At 43.4% G+C, this 23837-nt stretch overlaps 1 protein-coding gene across 7 annotated transcripts in view; it reads right to left on the reverse strand.

Annotated features, from left to right (window-relative positions):
- The window catches only part of KALRN (kalirin RhoGEF kinase), a 721333-nt gene that overhangs the window by 108601 nt on the left and 588895 nt on the right, over positions 1 to 23837 (reverse strand). For 6 of the 7 annotated variants that reach the window (XM_054575192.1, XM_054575191.1, XM_054575197.1 and 3 more), the window contains exon 1: positions 2695 to 2930. The exons of the other annotated variant lie outside the window; for it this stretch is intronic. In XM_054575192.1, the coding sequence (XP_054431167.1) occupies positions 2695 to 2779 (85 nt within the window). In that variant the 5' untranslated portion in view covers positions 2780 to 2930. Of the gene's footprint in view, positions 1 to 2694; positions 2931 to 23837 lie in introns of those variants that run through there. 7 annotated transcript variants of the gene reach the window in all.

The raw sequence follows: 23837 nt of genomic DNA on the forward strand, positions 1-23837 counted from the left end.
TTGCTTTTCCCACTTTTCTGAATCAAAAGACAAGCTCAACTAACCTCATTCCATCCTTTTCTCAAATATGATATTTAAAAGGCCATACAAATACATCACTAAATCCTTGAGTCTTACTCTAGTGCTAACAATTACAACCACTTAGGATTCACCAGAGATAGTTCAGGATGCCTCACTTAGCTTTGAGTCAAAAATAACCAGAACATTCCATTTCCTCTTGGTTCCCTCTCCTTAGGCTTTACAAGGAGGTGTCCTTTAAATCATGAGGGATTAGAAGCCAGTTAGTGAAGACCCCTTTGAGTTGGGATCCATTGTGGTGGGTTCCAACCTATTTAGCCACTGGAGGAGTAGGAAAGAGTCAACCTCTCTCAGGAGAAGAGATAGAGACCCAATAACCACCTGCTTTTATTGAAAAGGGGAAGCTGCCTTTCAATTGAAACAAGTCCTAACAACCAGAGAAACTGGTTTAACTGAAAAGGGAAGCAGACCTTCAACACCAATGTCAAGGTAGGGAAGTAAGATCACCTTTCATCAAACCCCCCCACTCTATTCAGCCTTTCCCTGAGCCCTTCTCTGTGATGTAATTGGGCAAACTTTTCCCCATACAGATTTGGGGCTCTGGGAAATGTACTCAAGCTCAGTACAAGATCTGATCTTTTCAATCTGCTTCTGAATAGATGCCTACATGCTGGGTGGAGACTCCCATCTCTCTTTTCAGTTAGAGAAAACTGCGGGAGCCCCAGGGGAGTGCCCCAGCACCTCAGATACTATCACCCTGCCTAGCCAAAGCCCACAGTTCTTCTCGCCTTCCTTACCATCTTTCTCGGATTTGAGCCCCAGTTTTCCATCTTCATATGTTTCTGATCTAGGAAAGAGGAAGGAGTAAAGAGGAAGCACCTACCTTTGTTATCCTCCTTTTCCCTTTAAATCTGCTTTCATTGCTGGGCCTTTCTGGTCCTTCAGTGTTCAGCTAAGGGTCAGTGGTCTTCTTCTCTCTGGCTAGTCTAATACCACCTTTCTTCCTGTGCCTGTCTCCAAGCCAAAGAGCCTGCAGCCTCCGATTTCCTGATCCTGCAGGCAGGACGCAGCCCAGCGGGCCCTGAGTGGGCTACTCACTGCCTCCTCGGCCTCAGCACACAGGGACAGCTAGGCCAATTCACAAACAAAGCAAAGGCTGGAGAGACCCCGAGAGATTTACTCTGTAGGGAAGCTGGACTGCCACGCATCTGGAAAAGCGCCCAAGTCCCCGAATTCTGCCTTTGGACAGGAAATGGACTCCCAAGAAATCCTGCTTGGAAACCCTTCACCATGAAAGCTGAGCAAACCCACCCACTCAAGACTCCCTTTGGCTACTTCCTGCTTTTTCGCTCTTTTAATGTCTTCTTCCTTCAACTCCCAACCTTAGTTTTAAATGTCTCTGAACTAGGCTTGGATTTTTGTGAGGGTACTGGCCCTCTATGATTTCTTTTCCATCTGAATTCTGGCTTTTAGAGCTGGCTACCACACAGTTCTAGGCTGTTCTAATTAAATGCAGGCTGAGAGACTCCAATGCTGGGATTATGAACATTTTTGATTTGGGGAAATGTCCTTCAGATTTAATTAGTTTTTGTAGCCTTATATCTGCTCAGGATGGAGCATATATCAGGGTGTGTGTGGCATAGAAGATGGTGAAGGGTCACCTGGATAAAGTTTATTCATCAGTAATTAAGAGAGAAAGTTCCATTTGGACTTTGTTAGACAACAATGAAGACAGAGACAGAGGCACTGTAAATGGGGGTGGAGGCGGCAGGTCCAATAGATGACACTCAAAAAAGGGCAAATGTCAAGTGAGAGGCTTTAATCTCACTTCTAACCACACAGAAACAGAATCTCTCCTTCCCCTACTCTCAAAGCCGAAGTGTTAAAGAGACACGACAGCTTTCGGAACATCTGCTAACTCTATCTAGGAAAATTGGATTTCTTTTTTCAGGAGAAGGTACCCAATTGATAACTTTCCCTCTGTCATACTTCTCACCATCCCGTTTTGCAGGCTGATTTGGGGGTGGGGGTAATTAGTTGCTTCCTGAAAGTCTCCTCAACAACATTAAAATTAGCAGAATAATTAAATACAGTCCTAATTGGGTACATAAAGAGTTTTTGGTTAATTAATGAGCCAAACTCTGGCCCCGAGCTGCAAACCTACTGAGGCCTGCGAAAACCCAGGCAGAGCAAAGCCAGCTCCAGTCCCTAAAGAAAATTGTCACTTGGCAAAAATAGTTCCTGGTGCAGAGACAAGTGTCAAACGCATTCCTATAGCTAGGAGTCATCAGTTAATCCCCGCAGCTGAGATCCATATGTAAATGAGAGCGGGGAACTGCGACTCTGCCACTGTGGGGCCACACACTCAGCTCGGAGTGCCGTCTCCCCACCCGCTGCATCGACACCCCACTCCCCTGCAGGCTGGCGCCCTGACATGCAAAGTCTCTGATAAGTAGCAGTTTCCAAAGTGCACCTCCTCAACCAAGTCAGAACCTAGCGATGAGAGAGCGAGCCCGCGGGCGTTCTGCCAGGGAAACCGAAATAAACGCGGTTCACAGCAAACTGTCTCCCTTTGCCGCCCTCCCACTACCCACCCTTATTCCTTCCACCCGTCCCTCGCATTCAGCTGCCCCAGTCTTTGGCTGAAAGGGGGCGCAAATGCCGACAGCCACTCACCTCTGCACGGGAAGCAACAGCAGCACCTAGTAAAGAGCCACCCCAAAGTGGGACCTCGGGGGTAAGCCCGCTCGCCGCCCTTCATGCTGCCGCGAGGCCCCAGCGCTCCAGCATGGCCTGGGACGCCAGCAGCGCGGGGGAGCGCAGCGGGCAGGAAACTTCAGCGCCGCGGCCGGGGAACCAGCTCCCGCCCTCGCTCCCTCGTTCCGAGCTGTCCTCTCCGGACACCGCGGTGGCTGTCTGACTTTCTGGGAGCCCGAGCCAGGAGGGGTGGGGCCCGGGCGGGGAAGGAGGGCCTAAGCGGGGCGGAGTTCCAAAGTCCAGCTGTTTGATGGAGTCGGGGCAGCCGCGTGCCCGGAGCCTTAAGCAATGCCCACCGCCTGTGGCTGTGGTCACAGGGCAAAGTAGGGAGGGAGGGCCGTCTGTTGCACACCAAGCCCTTGGCACAAAACTGATGCGTCTCCTTTCTGTGCAGCTTCCTTTCCCCAAAGGCCACTAGCAGGGGTGTTCAGCCTGCGACCTGCGGGCTGCATGCCCACAGGATGGCTATTAATGCGGTCCAACACAGAATCGTAAATTTTCTTAAAATCTTTTTTTTTGTTTCGCTCATCAGTTTTCGTTAGTGTTTGTGGATTTAATGGGTGGCTCAAGACAACTCTTCTTCCAGTGTGGCCCAGAGACGCCAAAAGGTTGGACACCTCTTCGTGGGATAGGGGCAGATTTAGGTGCAAGACTAAATAATGCTTTTTCTCTCTAACAGGTTCACCTTCTCCTTCCCTTCAGCCTTCAAACATGGACAGCCTCCTCTGCATTGAAAATACCTTCACTATCCCTTTTCTTTCTCTCCTTTTGATGCTAATGCTGATCATTGTACCTCATTTTTTTAATTGGCTTGTGGCCCAGGCCAGGTGGCTCAGTTGGTTGGAGCATCATCCCATGCACCAAAAACGTTGTGGGTTCAATTTCTGGTCAGGGCACATGCACTTTCACATATAATATCATTATAGCCCATGGTGAAAGTACTCTGGATTTGAAGTCATAAAACCAAAGTTCAAAGCTGTTTGCCACCTACTAGCTGTTTGCCCTTAGGCAAGTCACTTCACTTTTTTGATCTTCACTATAATCATTTAAAAAATAAACAAAAGAAGGACAAAGAATTCCTATATTACAGGATTGCTAATAGAATTGTAAAAGACCTATCCATGGAAGTACCTGTTAGAGAGATGTTGAATAGTTCCAGCTGAGTGAATGCCTGCAGAGGAACTCCAAACATGATAGAAGACTTCCATTCACCACCACCACACACACCCAGGGGAACTGTCATTCCTTTATCATATCCCTATCGTTTTCTCCTTTAAATCTTTTTCATATTTCAAGGCCAAGCTCATATCCCCCCTCATCTCATGAAGCCCACCTGGACCGCATCAACTGGACCTACCCCAAAATCACCGTGTTTATCACTCACAAGGCATCTCTCCTATTCCTTTGTGTCCAGCTGTAAGAAACAGGGATTGCTGGAAACATACAATACTCATAAAGTACAGAGGGCTCATTCATCAGAAAAACAGGGAAATTTGTTAAAGGAATAAAAAAACAGAAGCGTGATCACTCAGGTAACAAATTCCCACCCGAAAGAAAGACAGCGAAGGAACAAGATTTCTAGGAGTTACCAGTATTTTGGGCTTCCTTTCTCAGTTTGAATTCTGTTTAGATTTGTGCCTTATTTCCCCTCTGGTTCCTTTTCCCCCCTTCTTTCTCTTATTTATCTTAAATCCTCACCTGAGGATATGCTCTTTGATTTCAGAGAGAGAGGCAGAGAGACAGAGACACAGAAACATAGATATGTGAGAGAAACATCGAGCAGGTGCCTCTCTTTTGCACCCCAACAGGGGGATTGAATCCTGCAACCTAGGCATGTGCCCTGACCAGGGATTGAACCCACAACCTTTTTGGTGCATGGGACAATGCTCCAACCAACTGAGCCACCTGGCCAGGGCTTATTTATCTGTATGTTGCAGCATCTGCTTCATGGTTAGAACACAGCAGATGCTCAGTGAATGATAGCAGACAATTTAATGAGTGACAATCACTAACATGTATTGCACATTTATTTGTGCCAAAAAGTTTCCTAATTGCTTTCTATTTGTCCACATTAAAAAAACCCCACAACCTTGTAAGGTAGCGTCCTCTATTACATCTTAGGGAACTCAATGAATGGACTATGATGAGGCTTTGATGGTTTAAGTCTGAAAAGGAACTCTAAAAAGCTCTGCCTCATAGGGAAAAACAAAACCTAACTTCCATTTCTACCACTGTCACCTCCCTGACGGCCTCTCCTGGCAAGAATTACGTAAGAATCTCACTGCTGAGCCAGAAACATGCCTCTGGTGCTCCACATACAAAACAGAGAGATGAAAGTTCAAATTGCTTATGCAGCTTGCACCCTAGATTCCTGATTCACTGATCATCCTAACTATTGGTCAGTCTCATCTTGCAGGCTTGAATTACTGCAGGATCATAGTTATCCTGGGTTTCAGTTCTGACCTGTGGCAACCAGTACTATTATCTAGTTCTCTCTTCCATATAACCAAAGAGAACGCCCATTTTGCTGTTCTTTGTAAGCCCAGGGCAGAAAATGGCCAGCACCTTCAACCCTTCTAGAATTGAACTTTATTTGCTTGTGATTCACTGCATGGGGATACAAGAATGAATAGATATTTGGTTTGCCCATCCAATCCACCTCTTTGGATACTATGTGCCAGGCTATGTTCTAGGCATAGGTCTACATTGGTGAACAAAAACAATCTCAATCCTTGCAGAGCTAGCCACGAGGACAGACTTTTGATGAACATGAAAGACAAGGGAATCAACATCAGATATTTGACCAAGTTTTGAGCTGAGAGATTTAAGAAAACAGGTGCTTTAATCCTATAACCTGCATCTAGATGTTTTAAGGTGATATCCTCAAGACAATTTCGAGGAGATATGGTAGGTAGATCAATGGTTTTTAAACACTGGTGCTTATTAAAATCATCAGGGAACTTTAACAAACACTAGTCATTAGGCCTTTTTTTTTTCTTCCCGTTTTTAAAGCTCTCCAGGTGATTCTAGGGTTGAACCAAGATTAGGAACTGTTAATACTTGGGTCTTCCACCACCACCCGCTTCGACCCCAAACACTGCCTCAAGGTTCAGATTAATTCACTTTGGGTGCAGGTGGGCATTAATATATTTTTTTTAAGCTCTTAGGTGCTTGTAATATGCAGCATAGGCTGAGACCCCTTGGTATAATGTGGTGGTTCTCAAACTTGAATGTGTATCAGAATCACCTGGGTGGTGAGTTAAAGCACAGATGACTGGGCCCCGCACCCAGAGTTTCTGATTCACTGGGCCTGGGTGGGACCTGAGGATCTCCACGGTTACAAGTTCCCAGGTGATGCTAATATTGTTGCCATAAGACCACACTTTGAGAACCACTAGATTAGAGTATTTCCTCCCATCTTTTTGTGATCTATGCTCACTTGTTTTTGATAATAGTACATTGCTTTTTCTTTAAGGAACCAGCCCTCCTTTATTGTCAGAACTTGTTTTGGGTCATGGCTGACCCCCCTTCCCCAGCTCCAAGTTTGGGCCCATGATTTGTGCTTGGCCAGTCAGTCACAGGAATTGGCTCAGCTTCAACACATGACCCAATTTCAGCCAATGAGCTAACATGTGATACCTTAGCAATAACTACTGGGAAAGCAGCTTCCCACAAGATTTCTGAGTTGGTACTATCTTAGCCTAACACAGCTGGAGGCCAATGTGCCATAATCACATAGGAAGAAACTGCCTGAGAATAAAGCCAACATAGACGAAAGAGATGAGACAGATAGATAGGGGAGAGCAAGAGAGGAAGAGTGAGAGGATAGTTTTGATAATATCCTCTGAATAACTAGATATACTTCCCTCCAAAGTATTATTGATCCCTGGACTTAATTTGAGCCCCAATAATCTTTTTTTTTTTTCATAAGATAGTTGAATGTCTATAATGTCAGGGTTTTCAAGTACCTAGCCATCCACTCCCAAAATTCAGGCTAAGAAACTTGGGGCTACAGCACTATCTTTAGAGTGTTCTTAATTTATAAACAGATGGCTGAATCTTATTCTTATCTTTGGCAGAGTTTGCCTTTAGTGATGCTTCCAGTCAAAGTCCATTTTCATATGAATACGGTGTCCTACCTACCTATGTGTCTATTTATGTCTTGTCTCCATTCCCCACAACGGTGAAGCCCAAAGAATTCCTGATAGTCTCAGTCTGCAGATGTACTGGGCCAGGTAAAGCACAATGCTGGGCCTAATACTGGGGACTAGTAGGACTGCCCTCTCCCTGCTAGTTAGCCACAGGCTTCAGTAACGCTGGACCATGACAACAGGCATCTGCCCTTTGCACTGACAGACATGTGGTGAAACATTTTCCGTTAGGGTTGTTCTATTCTGACTTAGGAACAGAGTTTTTCAAAATCACACTTTTGCATATGTCTTAGTGAGAGTGCATCCCTGGGACAGAAGGAATAGGAACTGTGCTTGGACACTCCTGAGAACCTTCTTACTGTGACAAGTGCAGTGCACACCTCTTACAGAATATGCTCGAATAGGCTCAGAGTGGGCTGTGGGGTATATCCTGGTGAACAGAGGACAGGCCTTGTTTTCCTCATCCCACCCGCTCCAACCCATCATTGCCCCGCCTTTTCCTCCAGCAGTGAATCTCACTTCCAGCACCCACTCCCAGGTTCTGATCCAGATTCATCTGCAGTTTTAAAAAGCTCTGCACATGATTTCAACGTGAAGTCAGAGTTGAGAACCACTGACCTTGGGGCGCAAGGCCACCTACACACACTCTGGGATTACTTCCTGCATGTTGATAGTATAGTTTGGGGTGCACGTGGACTCAAATGCTTTCACTTGTCACTTGACTTATTTTCCACTGCCTGTTACGCTCTTCATTTGCTAACTGCACGTTCCTTAATCCTCATCTTTCCTCTGTGGATTTCTGGCCTGTAAACTGCCTGGTTGCTGATGCTGGGGTAGTTGACAATTTTCCCTAAATTACCCTGTCCTGGCTTTCATTTTTGTGGCTTAAAACTCTAAGATTCTTGCCAAATACTGACTGTGTATTCAACAAATGGTTGGGTTCTGAACATCTACTCTCTGCAACAACCTATATATGTTGATATATATAGGAAATTTGTATGACAATTATAAAGTGAATAAGATAACACATTCCCAAACAAAGACAGAGAACAGGGTGAGTTCTAGGCGACGCAGCTGGTTCAATTATTTTGTGGCAGTAAAGGGAAACTGGAGACAGACCAGGACCGGACATAGGTAGAGGTTTTGTCTTTATGTAAAAAAGAACTGAGATAATCATCAGTGACCAGAAACACTTAAGATTAGAGAAAGGCGATGCAATATTTAATTTGAATTCTAAATATATCTTTTAAAATTGTATAATGCCCATGTGGGTAACTAATCCAAAGTAACATGTGCTATTTTTTAATAATGTCTCCAGAATGAGCATGATTGCCAGCATTATGCACAGTAATCTCTTCTCCTAAGTATCTCTCTTTAGTGTGGTCTAGCCGCTGTCCTACTGCTGGCCCTGTGGGTACTACCATCCACCTGGTGACAGTTCACAGACTCCAATAACTAAACCATCACTTAGCTCATCCTATGCGTGTAAATGGGTTCTTCTGTTCATGCCCATTGGACACCTGACTGCCTCTTTCTGTCTCTCTAATCCTCAAAAAAATTAAAGCTCCAGCTCATCCTGTCAATCATCCTCTTTGTTTTCACTGGTCATCCTCCCATCTGTAGCAGGCCTCAGGTTAGGGGGGGTAGTTCAGATGGTATTGATGAAGACTATGGGATTTCACAGAAGACCCAGATGTCTCTCAAGAACAGCCAATGTCCGTGTTCTGTGGGACGGACAGGCAGAGCTGCAGGCAGCCAGGATGGGTTCCAGGAGGTCTGCACTGAGCAGCCGCCTGTGCTCAGGAAGAGGTAAGCTCCTTATCAAAGTGAGAGATGAGTGCAGCTGGAGTTACTAAAAAGCAAATCACTCCAAGTTTTAACTACTTCCAGAAACGTTTTCTTCTAAGTAGGTCAAAGTGTTCCCAAAGTAGGGCAGTAGAAGTGCCAGTCTATCACTTTGACCAAGTTTCAATCTAGGAAGGCTTACCATTGCTAAGTGTCCACTACAAAGGATGGTGTTTCAATTTTGGCTGTCAATGCTGCCTTCCCTCCCACAGGCAGAAGGCGCAGCCTCAGTAGCATCTAGATGCACAGAGTGGGATGGAGAGGTTTCTGATACATTAAATGCCGAGTGCCTTTTGCCATGATGTAACTCAGGTCAGTTTGTTGAAGATTTCAATACTAGGAGGGATGTGGGAAGTACTGCCCATCCTTATATTTCTGACTTTTCAACAATTCCCCAGAGAAGACTTTTCAGGAAATAGAATTTCAAAGACTTCCTCAATCAAAACTCCTACCATCAGAACAGTATCTCCTGTTTCCATCCTTAGACTCCTTCCTGCTAAAGCTTAAGCTGGTTTCCTCTATATTTCTTAGGGGATGGAGAATGCACTGGCCCTTCACACATGAATTCCTCAGCGGCCCCTCCCTCCCTTCCTTCTTCTCTTTTCTTCTTCCCTTCCTCCCTTCTTCCCTCTCTCTCTCCCTTCCTTCCATTCCCTTCTCTTTTCTTCTTCCCTTCCTCCTTTCTTCCCTCTCTCCCTCCCTCCTATATTTACTGAGAACTTCTTATACACCCACCACTGTTCTAGATGGGGCTACAGAAAAATGAACAAAACAGACAAAATTCCTGCACTTGTAGGGAGAATTTGGGGGAGGGCAGGAATAGACAATAAACATTAATAAATATGTCAGGTAGTGAACAATGCAATGAGGAAAAGTGAAACAGGGAAAGGCCTACATAGTGTGATGGGAGAGGGTGGGAATAAGAAAAGAACTCTAATCAGGTGATATCTGAGCAGAGGTTTGAAGGAAGTGTGGCAGCGAGCCATCCAGGTATCTGAAGTCTGGAGTATCTGCAGTGCCCCAGCCAGAAGGAACGACAGATGCAAGACCCTGGGTGACAGTATGCATTGCTTTACCAGAGAACAGCTTAGTCAGGCAGGCTGGTCAGGAGACTGGTAGGATGTAGTGAGAAGAATGTGGCCCCCGAAGATGTCCACACCCTAATCCCCATAGCCTGTAGATTTGTTCCCTTACATGGCAAAAGGGGCGTTGCAGATGTGATTATGTTAAGGACCTTGAGATGGGGAGGTTAGCCTGGATTATCCAGGTGAACACAATACAATCATGAGACTACTTAAAAGCAGAGCACCTTTCCCATTGTGGTCAGAGGCAGACATGGCTATGGGTCAGAGAGATGCAACACTGCCGGCTTTGAAGATGGAGGAAGGGGCCACATGCTAAGGAACGCAGGCCCCTCCAGAAGGTGGACAAGGTGAGGAAACAGCTTCTCACTGACAGCCTCCATCAGGAATACCACCCTGTTGACATCTTCAGTTTAGCCCAACGACACAACTGCTGGATGTCTAAACCTATAGAACTGCAGGAGAATGAATATGTTGTTTGAAGCCATTAGGTTTGTAGTTAATTTGTTACAGCAGTAAAAGGACATTAAGACATATGAGATGAAGTTGGAGAACAGGCTCTAGGGCAGGTCTTGTCGGAGCCTCCTTGCATACAACAGAAAGGACTTCTTTTTTACTCGAAGTGACACAGGAGCCACGGGAATGGTTTGACCTGAGCAGGATATGCAGCCCAGGCCTCTTCCCTGCAGCTGGGAGCCAGCGATGGTAATTATCTATTTGCATACCTGAGTACAAAGGTAGGAAACCATACATCTTGTGGCCCAAAGGGCCTTGTGGAAAGTGAGGCAAGTGGGCATGATATCTCTGGGTGGGGCAGGTGGATGATGGTGGGAAAACTAGACAGCCCAGCCATATCCCAATGGCAGGGACAAAGAAAGGGGAAGGCTGTTCAGTGAGTGAATGGCCCCTCTGCTCCCGGAGGAGGGAGCCGGTATTAAGCGTAACAAGCATGGTTAACCAAAAAACTACATGTTGCAGGGTTTGGGTTCAAGAAGCAGTTTCAATTCTACACAGGTCTTGGGTGAGGGGGAGTTGTTCTCTAGGTTCAAGTGACCCAGGGGAAGGCAGTGAGGTGATAAGAAGAGGACCCTGACTACTCTGTCTCACCAAGGAGCATCAGAATGCCTCTGCTGAAAGCCTCTCAAGCTATGGCCTTTAACCTATTCGCCTCTGATCCCATGACCTTCCCTGAGCAGACGGTGGGCACAGCCCCAGCAGTCAGACAACCGCTTCCCTTCTCTGCTTCCCAAGCCATATTTGGTGCATGTCATTTCTGGTCCCTTCGTGCTCTTGAGGAGAAAGTGGTTTTAGCTTAGCTAGCTCTAAGTAAAAGAAAATCACATTGGCTTCTCTCGGGGGAATGTTTGGTTTGCTGGGGTGACATCCTCTCTGTCTTCTCCAGCCCCTTCTGAGAAAGCACAATCACTGGCAGCCTTTCCCATCTGGGATCGAAGCTGACTCTCTTAGCTCTGAGCTCCATCAGCTGGCTCACAAGGCTCCAAGGAACAGGGATACTAGTCAAGCTTTATCCTCCCTCCCCTTTGGATGATAATAAGCATCATCTTCACAAAGATCTCACAGACTCACAGTGCATATTGGGATGCATGAAAATATGGTATTTTAATGGGCATTTGGCATGAGCTAAGACACATCAGGCTGCTACAAAAAGGAAAAAGGAGGAGGGCCCCAGACAGATCAGTTCTTTCCCCTGACAGCACACGTCCCCCTCCTGCTTTGGCTGTACTTGAAGGCAGTACCACACTGGGGCATATTTAGAAGAGGAGGTGCTCTGGCCTGACATCTTCCTATCTGAGGCTTTAGTTCCAAGCCCTTAAATGTCCTGAATAATATCAGAGGGATAGGAGCCAGCCACAGGCAAGACATCCCACCTAGAACAGAGTAGGCCTGGGGCATACTTTCAAACCATTCTTGCTAATCCTAGTCTTTAGAAAAGGGGTGGGGTGGGGGAGGGGGAAGAGTATGAATTGGACGCCTCCACACCCCTGTCTTCCTGAAACTACGTTCTGGGAGGGCTCGCAGACTGTCGTTCAATAACCATTAATCCATTTCTGGCCCATCCTAACATAGTCAAGTAAGTGGAAGAAATTCAGTTAAAAATGAAATAAGGAAGTTAAAAATGAAACTGCCTAGTTTTCATAAAACTCCTTCCTTACAAAACTCAAAACTCTTGTTTGAATTGAAGAATGACACATTCCTAGCCACTCCAGCACTCAGTCTTGCACACCCCTCCATCACATAGGGCAGCTCATCACCCTGATGTGGTCCAAATGTTACCTCCATGAGCAGAACTAATTTCTGAAAGGAAATCGGTCATTGAGAGGTGCCTGAGGTGCAAGCCAGGGAATAACTTGAATTTTCAGCTTAAATAATCAGATACAATCTCAACTCTGTGTATAAGGCAAAAGAAAGTTAGAAGAGAGGAATAAACTATTATTTCTTGGGACATCATAGAGCCAGATGGACCTGCTGTTGGTAGGCTGGAGACAGGGTCCAGGATAGGCCAGGAAAAAAAAAAAAACCGAGGGAAGGGGGAGGGTGCAGACTAGACACACGGTCAGGGCCTTTGCAAAACCCATAGATAAAACTAGATGGATTCAGACTGTAAGAACCTTAGACCCACCCTGATAAAGGTATCAGAACTGGGACAAGGGGCAAGTAGGGAAATGAGCATTAAGAGACTGTCTCTGGTACACGTAGGCTGGGAAATCAAAGTCAAGGGAAGTAAGCATTATTGGCCTATTGTACAGATTTTAAGTATGGTGCTCACCAGCTGGTCAGTGGCTGAGCCAGTATTCAGACTCAGGCCTTCCACCCTAAGACTCTTAGTTACTTCATACCTCTCATCATCTCACTTTACAGCCTACTACACACATAACATTGTAAAGCCTTGTGGTAGCCAGGCCACTTTTTTATTCTATATATTAGCCTGTGCATGAAACCAAAAGACCAACTTCACAATTTAAAGGCAGTTTTACTTAACATTACTACCTTTGAGCCTCCCAGCAACTCTGTGAGATAGGTAATTTTATCAGCTTCTCATTGCATAGATGTAGAAACTAAGATTGTGTGAGTTTCCATTCATTACACACCCTGATCTCTTCCTAGCCTATCTGATTCCCTGAGAAGAAAACCCTCCCCTGTTTTCTCAAAGATTTACAAAAGTCCTTCTAAGTAAAATATAGGCTGATTGTAACATACTAGGTGGAACTCCTTAGAAATTGCTGATATTCACCATTTTGACTCCAAAAATGGCAATTTCATGTGGTTTAATAAATTGCCTCATGAAGATATTTTTGTTAGGCTTGGATGAATTAAACATAGCATACTTAAGTTAATCATTTGAGGTTACCAAAAGGGGATATGAAAGAAATGTAATAAAAATGATATTTCAGAACAAATCACAATATGAATGACAGTTGAGAATGACTAGGAAAAAAAAGACAAGCCTACAGAGAGGCTCTGAATGGAAGGTAGTGGAGAATCAAGATGGCGGAGGAGTGAGTAGAAGTCACTGACCTCCACCCAGGACCAATCTGGAATTACACCTAAATCCTGGAGAAATCCCCTGGAACAAACAACTGAACAATAGTGAGAGAGGAGCTTTATAATCTTGGACAGACAGAAGAATCAGCTTTAGTGCAATCTAATTGGTAAGGGGTGCAGTAGAGACTTGAGAAGGCTGGTGGGGCGCCCACAGGTGGCAGCGCCAGAGGGATATTGAAAAGGCCAGTGGGATCCCCCTGGGATGAACAGGGTCTAAACCATAAGTGGGGATCTCCAGCCTACAGCACCAGAGCCAAAAAAATACACAGATAACAGCCAGCTGAGAAAAGTGGCAGGGTTGCTCTCTGCCAGAGACAGGCAGCTGGAGAGGCAAAGAACCGTTTAAAGAGCCAGTGCTTAAATTTTTATTTGCAGCCACTTATCCTGGTCTCCAGCAAAGGCGAGGGCAGAGTGGGCTAGAGACGCCTGAGGAGAGACTGGGGAAGGAGGCTTTGGGGAGAGAACTGAGAGAGTAGCTGGCAGGATCCTGGTGCTCACTCCTCCCCCATATGGCAGCAGCCATCTGGCTCAGGCAGACCACTCCTCTGAGCGGCAACAGCATGAGAGGACACAATAGCCCTGCCCTCAGGAGGGACCCTGCCCCACCCTGTGGTGTCTAAGCTGGTCTGCTGAGTGCAGCGTGACTAGATTAACAGCTGAAGGAAACAGCTAAAGACAGTAGGTTCCTGGAAGTCTCAAACAGACTGCTTAAGGTCAGACAGGGTCAACCTGTATCAGAGGCAGATGCAGAAAGAAAAAACAGCTGCCTCCTACCATAGAAATTCACTACAAAGTCAGGAAATTAAGTCAGATCAATTGAAGATGCAGAAGCAAAAAATGTGTACTGTGTGGCCGTTGCATTCAAAATGACTGAGTGGACAATCAAATTTTGTGTTAAGCTTGAACATTCCTCTGTGGAAACTATTTGGGTGATTCAGAAGGCTGCAGCTATGGGCAACTGGTGATTGGCAACTTAATCATGACAATGCACCCACTCACATATTACGTCTTGTGCAGAGTTTTTGGCAAAACATCAAATCACCCACATGACTCAGCTCCCCTTACAACCCAGATATGGCACCCTGTGAATTCTTGCTTTTCCAAAACTAAAATGACCTTTGAAAGGGAAGAGATTTCAGACCATTGATGAGATTTAGGAAAATATGGCAGGGCAGCTGATGGTGTTTGGAAGAACTGTGTGAGGTCCCAAAGGTGCCTTCTTTGAAGGGGACTGAGGTGTCATTGTTCTATGCATAATGTTTTTTTTGTATCTTGTGTCTTCTTCAATAAATGTCTATTTTTCATATTACATGGATGGATACCTTCTGGACAGACCTCATATGCTCCTTGGCTAATTCTTTCATACAGTCCCCCCTCCCACTTCCCCTCTTACTGCTGTTAGTCTATTCTGTGATTCTATGCATCTGGTTCTATATTACTGATTAGTTTATTTTGTTCATTACATTCCTCTTATAAGTGAGATCATATGGTATTTGTCTTTCACTGACTGGCTTATTTCACTTAGCATAATATTCTCCATTTCCATACATGCTGACACAAAAGGTAGGAATTCCTTCTTTTTGCTGCACGGTATTTCATTGTGTAAATGTAAGTTTTCTTTTTTGAGTTGTTCAAATCATCTCTTAAAGTATATTTTATTGATTATGCCATTACAGCTGTCCCATTTTTTTTCTCTCCCCTTTTTCCCCTCTGCCCTGTGCTGCCCCTCCCACTAGCATTCCCCTCCCTTAGTTCACACCCATAGGTGATACATATAAGTTTTTTGGCTTCTCCATTTCCTATACTATTCTTAACATCCCCCTGTCTATTTTGTACCTGTCATTTATGCTTCTTATTCCCTGTATCTTTCCTCCCATTTTCTCCCCCTTCTCTTTCCCCACTGATAACCCTCCATGTGATCTCCATTTCTGTGATTCTGCTCCTGTTTTAGTTGTTTACTTAATTGGTTTTTGTTTTAGGTTCAGTTGTTGATAGTTATGTTTCTTGTCATTCTACTTTTCATAGTTTTGATTTTTTCTTTTTCTTAGATAAGTCCCTTTACCATTTCATATAATAAGGGCTTGGTGACGATGAACTTCTTTAACTTGAGCTTATCTGGGAAGCACTTTATCTGCCCTTCCATTCTAAATGATAGCTTTGCTGGACAGAGTAATCTTGGATGTAGGTCCTTGCCTCTCATGACTTTGAATACTTCTTTCCAGCCACTTCTTGCCTGCAAGGTTTCTTTTGGGAAATCAGCTGATAGTCTTATGGGAACTCCTTTATAGGTAACTATCTCTTTTTCTCTTGCTGTTTTTAAGATTCTCTCCTTATCTTTAATCCTGGGTAATGTAATTATGATGTGCCTTGGTATGTGCTTCCTTGGGTCCAACTTCTTTGGGACTCTCTGAGCTTCCCGGTACTCCTGGAAGTCTATTTCCTTTGCCAGATTGGGGAAGTCCTCCTTAATTATTTTTTTCAAATAAGTTTCCAATTTCTTGCTCTTTCTCTTCTCCTTCTGGCACTCCTATGATTTGGAGGTTGGAACATTTAAAGTTGTCCCAGAGGTTCCTAATCCTCTCCTCATTTTTTTTCCGAATTCTCCTTTCTTCATTCTGTTCTGGTTGAATGTTTGTTTCTTCCTTCTGCTCCAAATAATTGATCTGAGTCATAGTTTCCTTCCCTTCACTGTTGGTTCCCTGTATATTTTTCTTTAATTCAGTTTGCATAGCCTTCACTTTTTCCTCTATTTTGTGACCATACTCAACCCTTTCTGTAAGCACCCTGATTTTTAGTGTTTTGAACTCTGCATCTGATAGGTTGGCTATCTCTTCATCACTTAGTTGTATTTCCTCTGGAGTTTTGATGTGTTCTTTCATTTGGGCCATATTTCTTTGTGTCGGCGCTCCTGTTACATAGAGGGGGGCGGAGCCTTATGTATTCACTTCGCGGGGGGAACCTGGGTTGCTGCATTGTGGTGCTATATGTGGGGGAGGAGTATGAGAGGGAACAATGCTGCCTGCTCAGCTCTCAGCCAGCTTTCAGTCGTTTCCCCTGCTACCCACAAGCAAACTGGGCCCTTCTGGTGCTGATTCCTGAGTGGGTGGGTTTATGTATATTCTAGGACCCTTTGGGTTTCTCCAACGAACTTTCCTGTGAGCTAGGAGTTTCTCCCGCCACTGCAACCCATACTGGTTTTTACAGCCAGAGGTTTTGAGGCTTTCTTTACCTGTGCTGGAACCCTTGATTGCATGATCTGTCTATCTCCCCAGTTGTTCTTCCCAGTTTACCTGCAAACAAATCTGGGACCACCTAGTCTGTCTGTCGCTGCCTCACCCAGTCCTCCAGTTGCTGCCTTGACACACGTCCTCTCCACCCTGGCTGCCCATCTCTGTCCTTCCTACCGGTCTGGATGTTTCTTCTTTAACTCCTGGGTTGTTAGACTTCCATACAGTTTGATTTTCTAGAAGTTCTGGTTGTTTTTTGTTTTTAAATTTGTTGTTGACCTTCTTTTGGTTGTGCGAGGAGGCAAAGTGTATCTGCCTATGCATCCATCTTGGCTGGAAGTCAAAGCTAAAATGTACCTTTTTTTAATCCACTTATCTACAGATGAGCACTTAGGCTTTTCCCAACCCTTGGCCATTATAAATGTTGCTGCTATGAACATAGGGTTACATAAGTCCTTTTGAATTTGTGTTTTGGGATTCTTAGGGTATATTTCAAGTAGTGGAATCACTGGACCAAAAGGTAGTTCCATTTTAATTTTTTGAGGAAATTTTATATTGTTTTCCACAGTGGCTCCACCAGTCTGCTTTCCCAGCAATTATTGCACTAGGATTCCCTTTTTTCCACATCCTTGCCAGCGTTTGTTGTTTGTTGACTTTTAATGATAGCCATTTTTGGCAGGCTGAAGTGGTATCTCATTGTGGTTTTATTTGCATCTCTCTGATGGCTAGTGATGTTGAGCATCTCTTCATTTACCTATGGACCATCTGTATGTCCTCCTTAGAGAACTGTCTATTCAGGCCTTTTGCCCATTTTTAAATTAGATTGTTTGTCTTCTTGGCGTTGGGTCATGTGAGTTTTCTTAATATATTTTGGAGATTAAACCCTTGTCCAATAAGTCATTAAAAAATATGTTCTCCCATACTGTCAGTTCCCTTTCAATTTTGGCGATGGTTTCTTTAGCTGTGCAGAAACTTTTTATTTGATGTAGTCCCATTTTTTTCCCCTTTATTTCCCTTCTTTAGAAGATACATCAGCAAAAATACTGGTAAATGATATATTGGAAAATTTACTGCCTATGTTTTCCGCTAGGAGTTTTATGGCATCATGATTTTTTTTTTTTTTAAGTCTTTAATGTACTTTGAGTTTATTCTGGTGGTGGTGGTCTAGTTCCTTCCTTCCTTCCTTCCTTCCTTCCTTCCTTCCTTCCTTCCTTCCTTCCTTCCTTCCTTCCTTCCTTCCTTCCTTCCTTCCCTCCTTCCCTCCTTCCTTCCGCACCTACCATTCCAGTTCTCCCAATATCATTTATTGGAGGGATTATTTTTATTCAATTATATGCTCATGTCCCCCTTGTCAAACATTAATTAACCATAGAGATATGGGTTTATTTCTGGGATCTTTATTCTGTTCCATTGATCTATGTGTCTGTCCTTATGCCAGTACCAGACTGTTTTGATTATAGTGGTTATAGTGGCCTTGTAGTATAGTTTGATGTCAGTTATTGTGATCCCTCCAACTTTGTTCTTCTTTCTCAAGATTGCTGAGGCTATTTGGGGTTTCTTTTTTTCTCTTGGTTCCAGATAAATTTTTATAGTGTTTGTTCTAGATCTGTGAAATATGCCATTGGTATTTTAATAGGAATTGCATTAATTCTATAGATTGTTTTGGGTAGTATGGGCATTTTAATGATGTTAATTCTTCTGATCTGTGAAAACAGTACATGCTTCCATTTATTTGTATCTTCCTTGGTTTCTTTCTTCAGTGTTCTATAGTTTTCCGAGTGCAGATCTTTCGCATCCTTAGTGAAATTTATTCCTAGGTAATTTTTTTTGTTGCTATAGTAAATGGGATCTTTTTCTTAGTTTTTCTTTCTGATAGTTTGTTGTTGGTGTACAAAAATGCCATTGATTTCTGAATATTGACTTTGGATCCAGCTACTTTGCTGAATTCACTTATGAGGTCGAGTAGTTTTTTTTGTGAAATCTATAGGGTTTTCTATGTACACTATCATGTTTTCTGCAAATAATGACAGTTTCATGTCCTCCTGTCCAATTTGGTTGGATGCTTTTTATTTCTTCTTTTGGTATGATCACTGTGGCTAGAACTTCCAGCACTACGTTAAGAGTGGCAAAATCCAACACCCTTGCCTTGTTCCTGATCTTAATGGAAACAATTTTAGTTTTTGCCTATTGAGTATGATGTTGGCTGTAGGTTTTTTTACATGATCACTATTATGTTGAGGTATGCTCCCTCTATTTCCATTTTGCTGAGTGTTTTTATCCTAAATGGGTGCTGCATTTTATCAAGTGCTTTTTTGGCATCTATTAATATGATAATGTGATTTTTGTCTTTCCTTTTGTTTATGATGTTTATTGATTTGCAAATATTGTACCATCCTTGCATCCCTGAAATAAATCCCACTTGATCATGGCATATGATATTTTTAATGTATTGTTGGATATGATTTGCCAATATTTTGTCGAGGATTTTAGCATCTATGTTCATCAGAGATATTGGCCTGTAGTTTTCTTTCTTGTATCTTTACCTGGTTTTGTAATTAGGATAATACTGGCCTTGTAAAGAGAGTTTGGGAATCTTCCCTCTTCTTGAATTTTTTGGAGTAGTTTGAGGAGGATAGGTGTTAGTTCTTCTTTGAATGTTTGGTAAAATTTGCCTGTGAAGCCTTCTGGTCCAAGGCTTTTGTGTGTCAAGAGTTTTTTTTTATTACTGCTTCAATTTTGCTGGTTGTTACCATTCTATTCAGGTTTTCCGATTCAGTTTTGGAAAACTGTATGTTTCCAGAAATGTATCCATTTCTTCTAGGTTGTCCAATTTCTTGGCATACAGTCATTCATAGTAATTTCCTAAAATCCTTTGTATTTCTGTGGCATCGGTTGTTACTTCTCCCCTTTCATTTTTGATATTATTTATTTGGGTCCTCTCTCTTTTTTTCTTTATGAGCTAGTTAAAGGTTTGTATATTTTGTTTATCTTTTCAAAGAACAAGCTCCTGGATTCATTGATTTTAAAATTATTTATTTATTTATTATTTTTTTAGTGTCTATGTCCTTTAATTCTGCTCTGATCTTGATTATTTCCTTTCTTCTACTTTTACTGGGCTTTGTTTGTTGTTGTTCCTCTGGTTTTTTTAGATGTAGGGTTAGGTTGTATTTGAGATTTTTCTATCTTCTTTAGGTAGGCCTGTATCACTATGAACTTTCCTCTCAAGACTGATCAGGCCTCTTGCTCCTGAGGTAGCTCTCCAGATTTTTATCTGCCACATGTGGGTGTGGGACCAGCCCATTCTGCATCCCTGTCCCTCCTACCAGTCTCGATGTAGTTTCTTTAGTTCCTTAGTTGTAAGACTTCCATTCAACTAGATTTCTGGCAGTTCTGAATGATGGTTGTTCTGTAGTATAGTTGTAATTTTGGTGTGGTTGTGCAAGGAGGTGAGCTGTGTTTAACTACACCACCATTTTAGTACAGAGAGGTCTTGTGTACCTCCCTAAGGTGCTTTTCAATTCTAAGATTCCAAGACGCTTTAAAAGCCAATGTTCTGAAGAGAAATGAAATCTAATCAAGGGACACTTTGGCTCAATTGTAATAAAAGAAAGTTTAATTCTAACTTTTTAACATTCAGAAAAATGACTAGGAGCTCCTTTAGAATCTCTACCAATACATCTATTTTTAAGCATACCTATCTTCAAGAAGTTTCAGCACCCAAGTTAATTACATTTCTTATTCAAACGCATTATCTTATTCAAATTCAGTTTTTCTTATCCAACAGTATTGTGAATTTTAAAAATAACCTTACCACTATTTTCATTGTAAACATACTTTATTTAGCTATGTTATTCTTTTTTCCTCTTTTTATTTTTTAATTTTATTAAATTTAATGGGGTGACATTGGTCAAGAATAGCTGTGTTTTCTTGTATAAAATTTTGTGTGCTAGCATGGAAACCTATTCCCATTCTCACTCATCCCTCTCCTATGTAAGTTTGTTTATGAGGAAGTGAGTTTTGAATGTCAAAGTGAGTATTTCACAGCTGGACAGTTACAGACATGTGGCTGTACAAACAGGATAGGGGTATGGATCAGTAAGCTGTAGTTGGTAACATGTCACTTCATACCCAAAAGGATATGTTTGGGTAATATTCATCCTCCAATTATTTTTCAGCTTCCTGTGGTAAAGCCCTGTGTTAGTCATTATGGAATAAAATAAAAATCTAAGAATAGTTGTTCTTAATGCAGAATTATAATGAAAAGTGAGTGAGTTGTCTGTGTGCGCATGCATGTTTGTGTGTGTGTGTCTGCGCGTGTGTGTGTGTGAAAGGGACACACACACACACACACACACACACACACACACACACACTTTTGGTGGACTCTCCAGAGTTGGCAGGCAGGAGGAGCCTGTATGTTTCTGGATTTGATAGCAGAGGGAATAGGAAAGGTGTATTTTGGCTCCTGGCAGCAGAAAATTTGGGAAATTCCCATCCTATAGGAAATCTGTTGGACAGAGTAGAGCAGCTCCGGGGGCTGGCTGGCCCCAATCAGAGCTGGACTCAGTTCAGCCTGCTGTCTAGAATGCTGCTTGAAGTTGTTCTGCTTCAGCCAGAGACACCAGAATCTTTCTAGTGAGCAAAGTACCCACAGGACAAAACCTGTCTGATTGCTGCTATTGCTCCTTGAGAAGGGAGCACATGAGGCCAGAGGTGGGAGAGAGGGTGAGAGGGTGAGAGGGCACTATGTAGGGCCACATGCTCTCCTAATCCTCATCTAGCCAGACTGGCTAGATATAGGGGAATCTAATCAGATGGAATGATGATAAACTCAAGTTCCTCTTTCAAATGCCTTCAGTCTTGGAAGGTCATACAGCACAGCAGTAAAGAGTGAGACCTTGGGAAGCAAACTTGTGTTTAAACCTAGGTTCACAACTTCATGTTATGTGACTTTGGGCAAGTTACTTTATCTTTCTAAGACTCCGTTTCCTTGTGTGTAAAATGATGGAAGTATTACTATTATTAGTAGTAAGGCAATAATCCAGAACCTGGTCTATGCTAAATAAATATCAGTATTTTTATGAGTGGACTACTTAATGAAAGTCAACAGTATCAGAGTTACTCAGCATCTTCAGGCTGCTAATGGTATATGCCTCCAGAACCTACGTTTTTCCAGTTCTACACCTTCGCCACCACCACCCGGGCCAGCTGTTTCTGAGGCCAGCTAGGTGACAACAGCAGAAATCATCAGGAGACCCCATGGGAGAGGACTCTCCATGAACAAGCCAGGACCACCGCAGGCCACTGCCCCTCTCCTCCAGAAAATTTGCTTCCAGAGTTTACCTGGCCCTGGTTTGGGTTTGGCTAATCAAAGAGGCATTTCCTTATTGCTTCCACAGGCACTCAGCTGCAGCCAGGGGAGAAACTGCACAGGAAAAGAAAAGGAACACAGATGTCCTATACATTTGGGTGAAGAAGAACCTAGATTGGTTTTTGGAGCCTAAGGCAGAAATACCCAGGATTTTTATGAGTTTTACCATTTGTAAGTGTGCAGTTCACTGGCATTCAGTACATTCATATTATTGTTCAACCATCACCACCATCCATCTCCTGAAATTCTTTCATCTTGAAAAACTCTGTACCCATCAAACACTCCCCATTCCTCCCCTCCCCTAACTCCTGGGTAACTGCAATTCTACTTTCTATCTATGAAGTGACTGCTGTAGTTACCTCACATAAGTGGAATCATACAGTATCTGCCCTTTTGTGTCTGGCTTCTTTCACTCTTAACATAATGTCTTCAAAGTTCATCCATGTTGTAACATATGCCAGATAGTCCATTAAGGCTGAATAGTATTCTGCTGTGTGTACATGCCACATTTTGTTTATTGATGCATTGATTGATGGACACTTGGGTTGCTTCTACTTTTTGACTATTGTGTAAAATGCTCCCTGAACATGAATGTACAAATAACTCTGAGTCCCTGCTTTCAATGATTTTGGGTATATATCTAAAAGCAGAGTTGCTGGATCATAAGGTAATTCTGTTTTTAATTATTTGAAAAAACCTGTACTATTTTCCACAGCAATTCACCACTTTACTTTCCCACCAGCAGTGCACAAGGGTTCCAACTTTTCTACATCCTCACCAACACTGGTTGTTTTCTTCACGTGTGTATATTTAATAATAGTCATCCTAATAGGTATCAAGTAGTATCTCACTGTGCTTTTGATTTGCATTTTACTAATGAATAGTAATGTTGAGCACCTTTTCATGGGGTTATTGGCCATTTATACATCTTTGGAGAAATGCCTATTCAAGTCCTTTGCCTGTTTTTTAATCATTTTTTTTTCATTGTTGAGCTGTAGGAATTTTTTATTACAATCTGCATAATAACTCTTCCAACGCATCTTTAAGTATTTCCTAAGCCTGACACTCCAGAGATCCCAAACTCATAAAGCAGTGACTCTCAACCCTCATGGAATGTCAGAATCACCAAGAAACTTGAAATATACTGATGCCCAGGCTTAGTGGCTCTAAATTAATTGGTCTGGGATGGTGTGTGAGGCATCAGTATTTTCAAAAGTCTCCTTCAGGTGGTTCTAAGATGCATACAGAGTTGAAAACCACCACTACAAAGTCTTTGTCCCTTGGGAGGTGCTGCCCTCCACCACTTAGTGCTGAGAAAGTGAGGGGGCATCAGGAATATGAGGCCATGAGGTTCCAGAGGGCCCAACCCCAGTGAGAAGCCTTTCAATGACTGGGTGGCAGTAAAGTAATAGGAAAGGCAACCCCTGCCCCCCAACTTTGTCACACAGCCTCCAAAGACAGTCCTGCCACAGACATATCAGGAGGAAACAACCAACCACTGTGTCCTGAGAAAGCAAAGGAGGGAAAGCCTGGGGAGGGGCCCTTGAGCCTGTCCCAACAAGCAGAGTGTGGGTGTGGAGCACTGGTCCTGGGAGCAGGTGGGAGCCCTGGCTCTACTACAGCTCTGCCACCACCCCTGCCACCAACTGTGCCTGCAGCTTCAGAGAAGTCACCTGTGCCTCAAAGTGCCCCTGAAACTGGGCTGGTACAGTGGTTCTCAACCCTGACTGTACCTCAGATTCACTTAATGAGCGTTTATAAAAACACTGACCCTCAGGCCCCATCCTAGAGATTCTGATTCCAGTTGGCCAGGGTGCTGTCA

The sequence above is a fragment of the Pteronotus mesoamericanus genome, unplaced genomic scaffold (genome assembly GCF_021234165.1).
Source record: "Pteronotus mesoamericanus isolate MK-2021 breed Mesoamerican mustached bat unplaced genomic scaffold, CSHL_Meso_final contig_27, whole genome shotgun sequence".
Taxonomy (NCBI): Eukaryota; Metazoa; Chordata; class Mammalia; order Chiroptera; family Mormoopidae; genus Pteronotus; species Pteronotus mesoamericanus.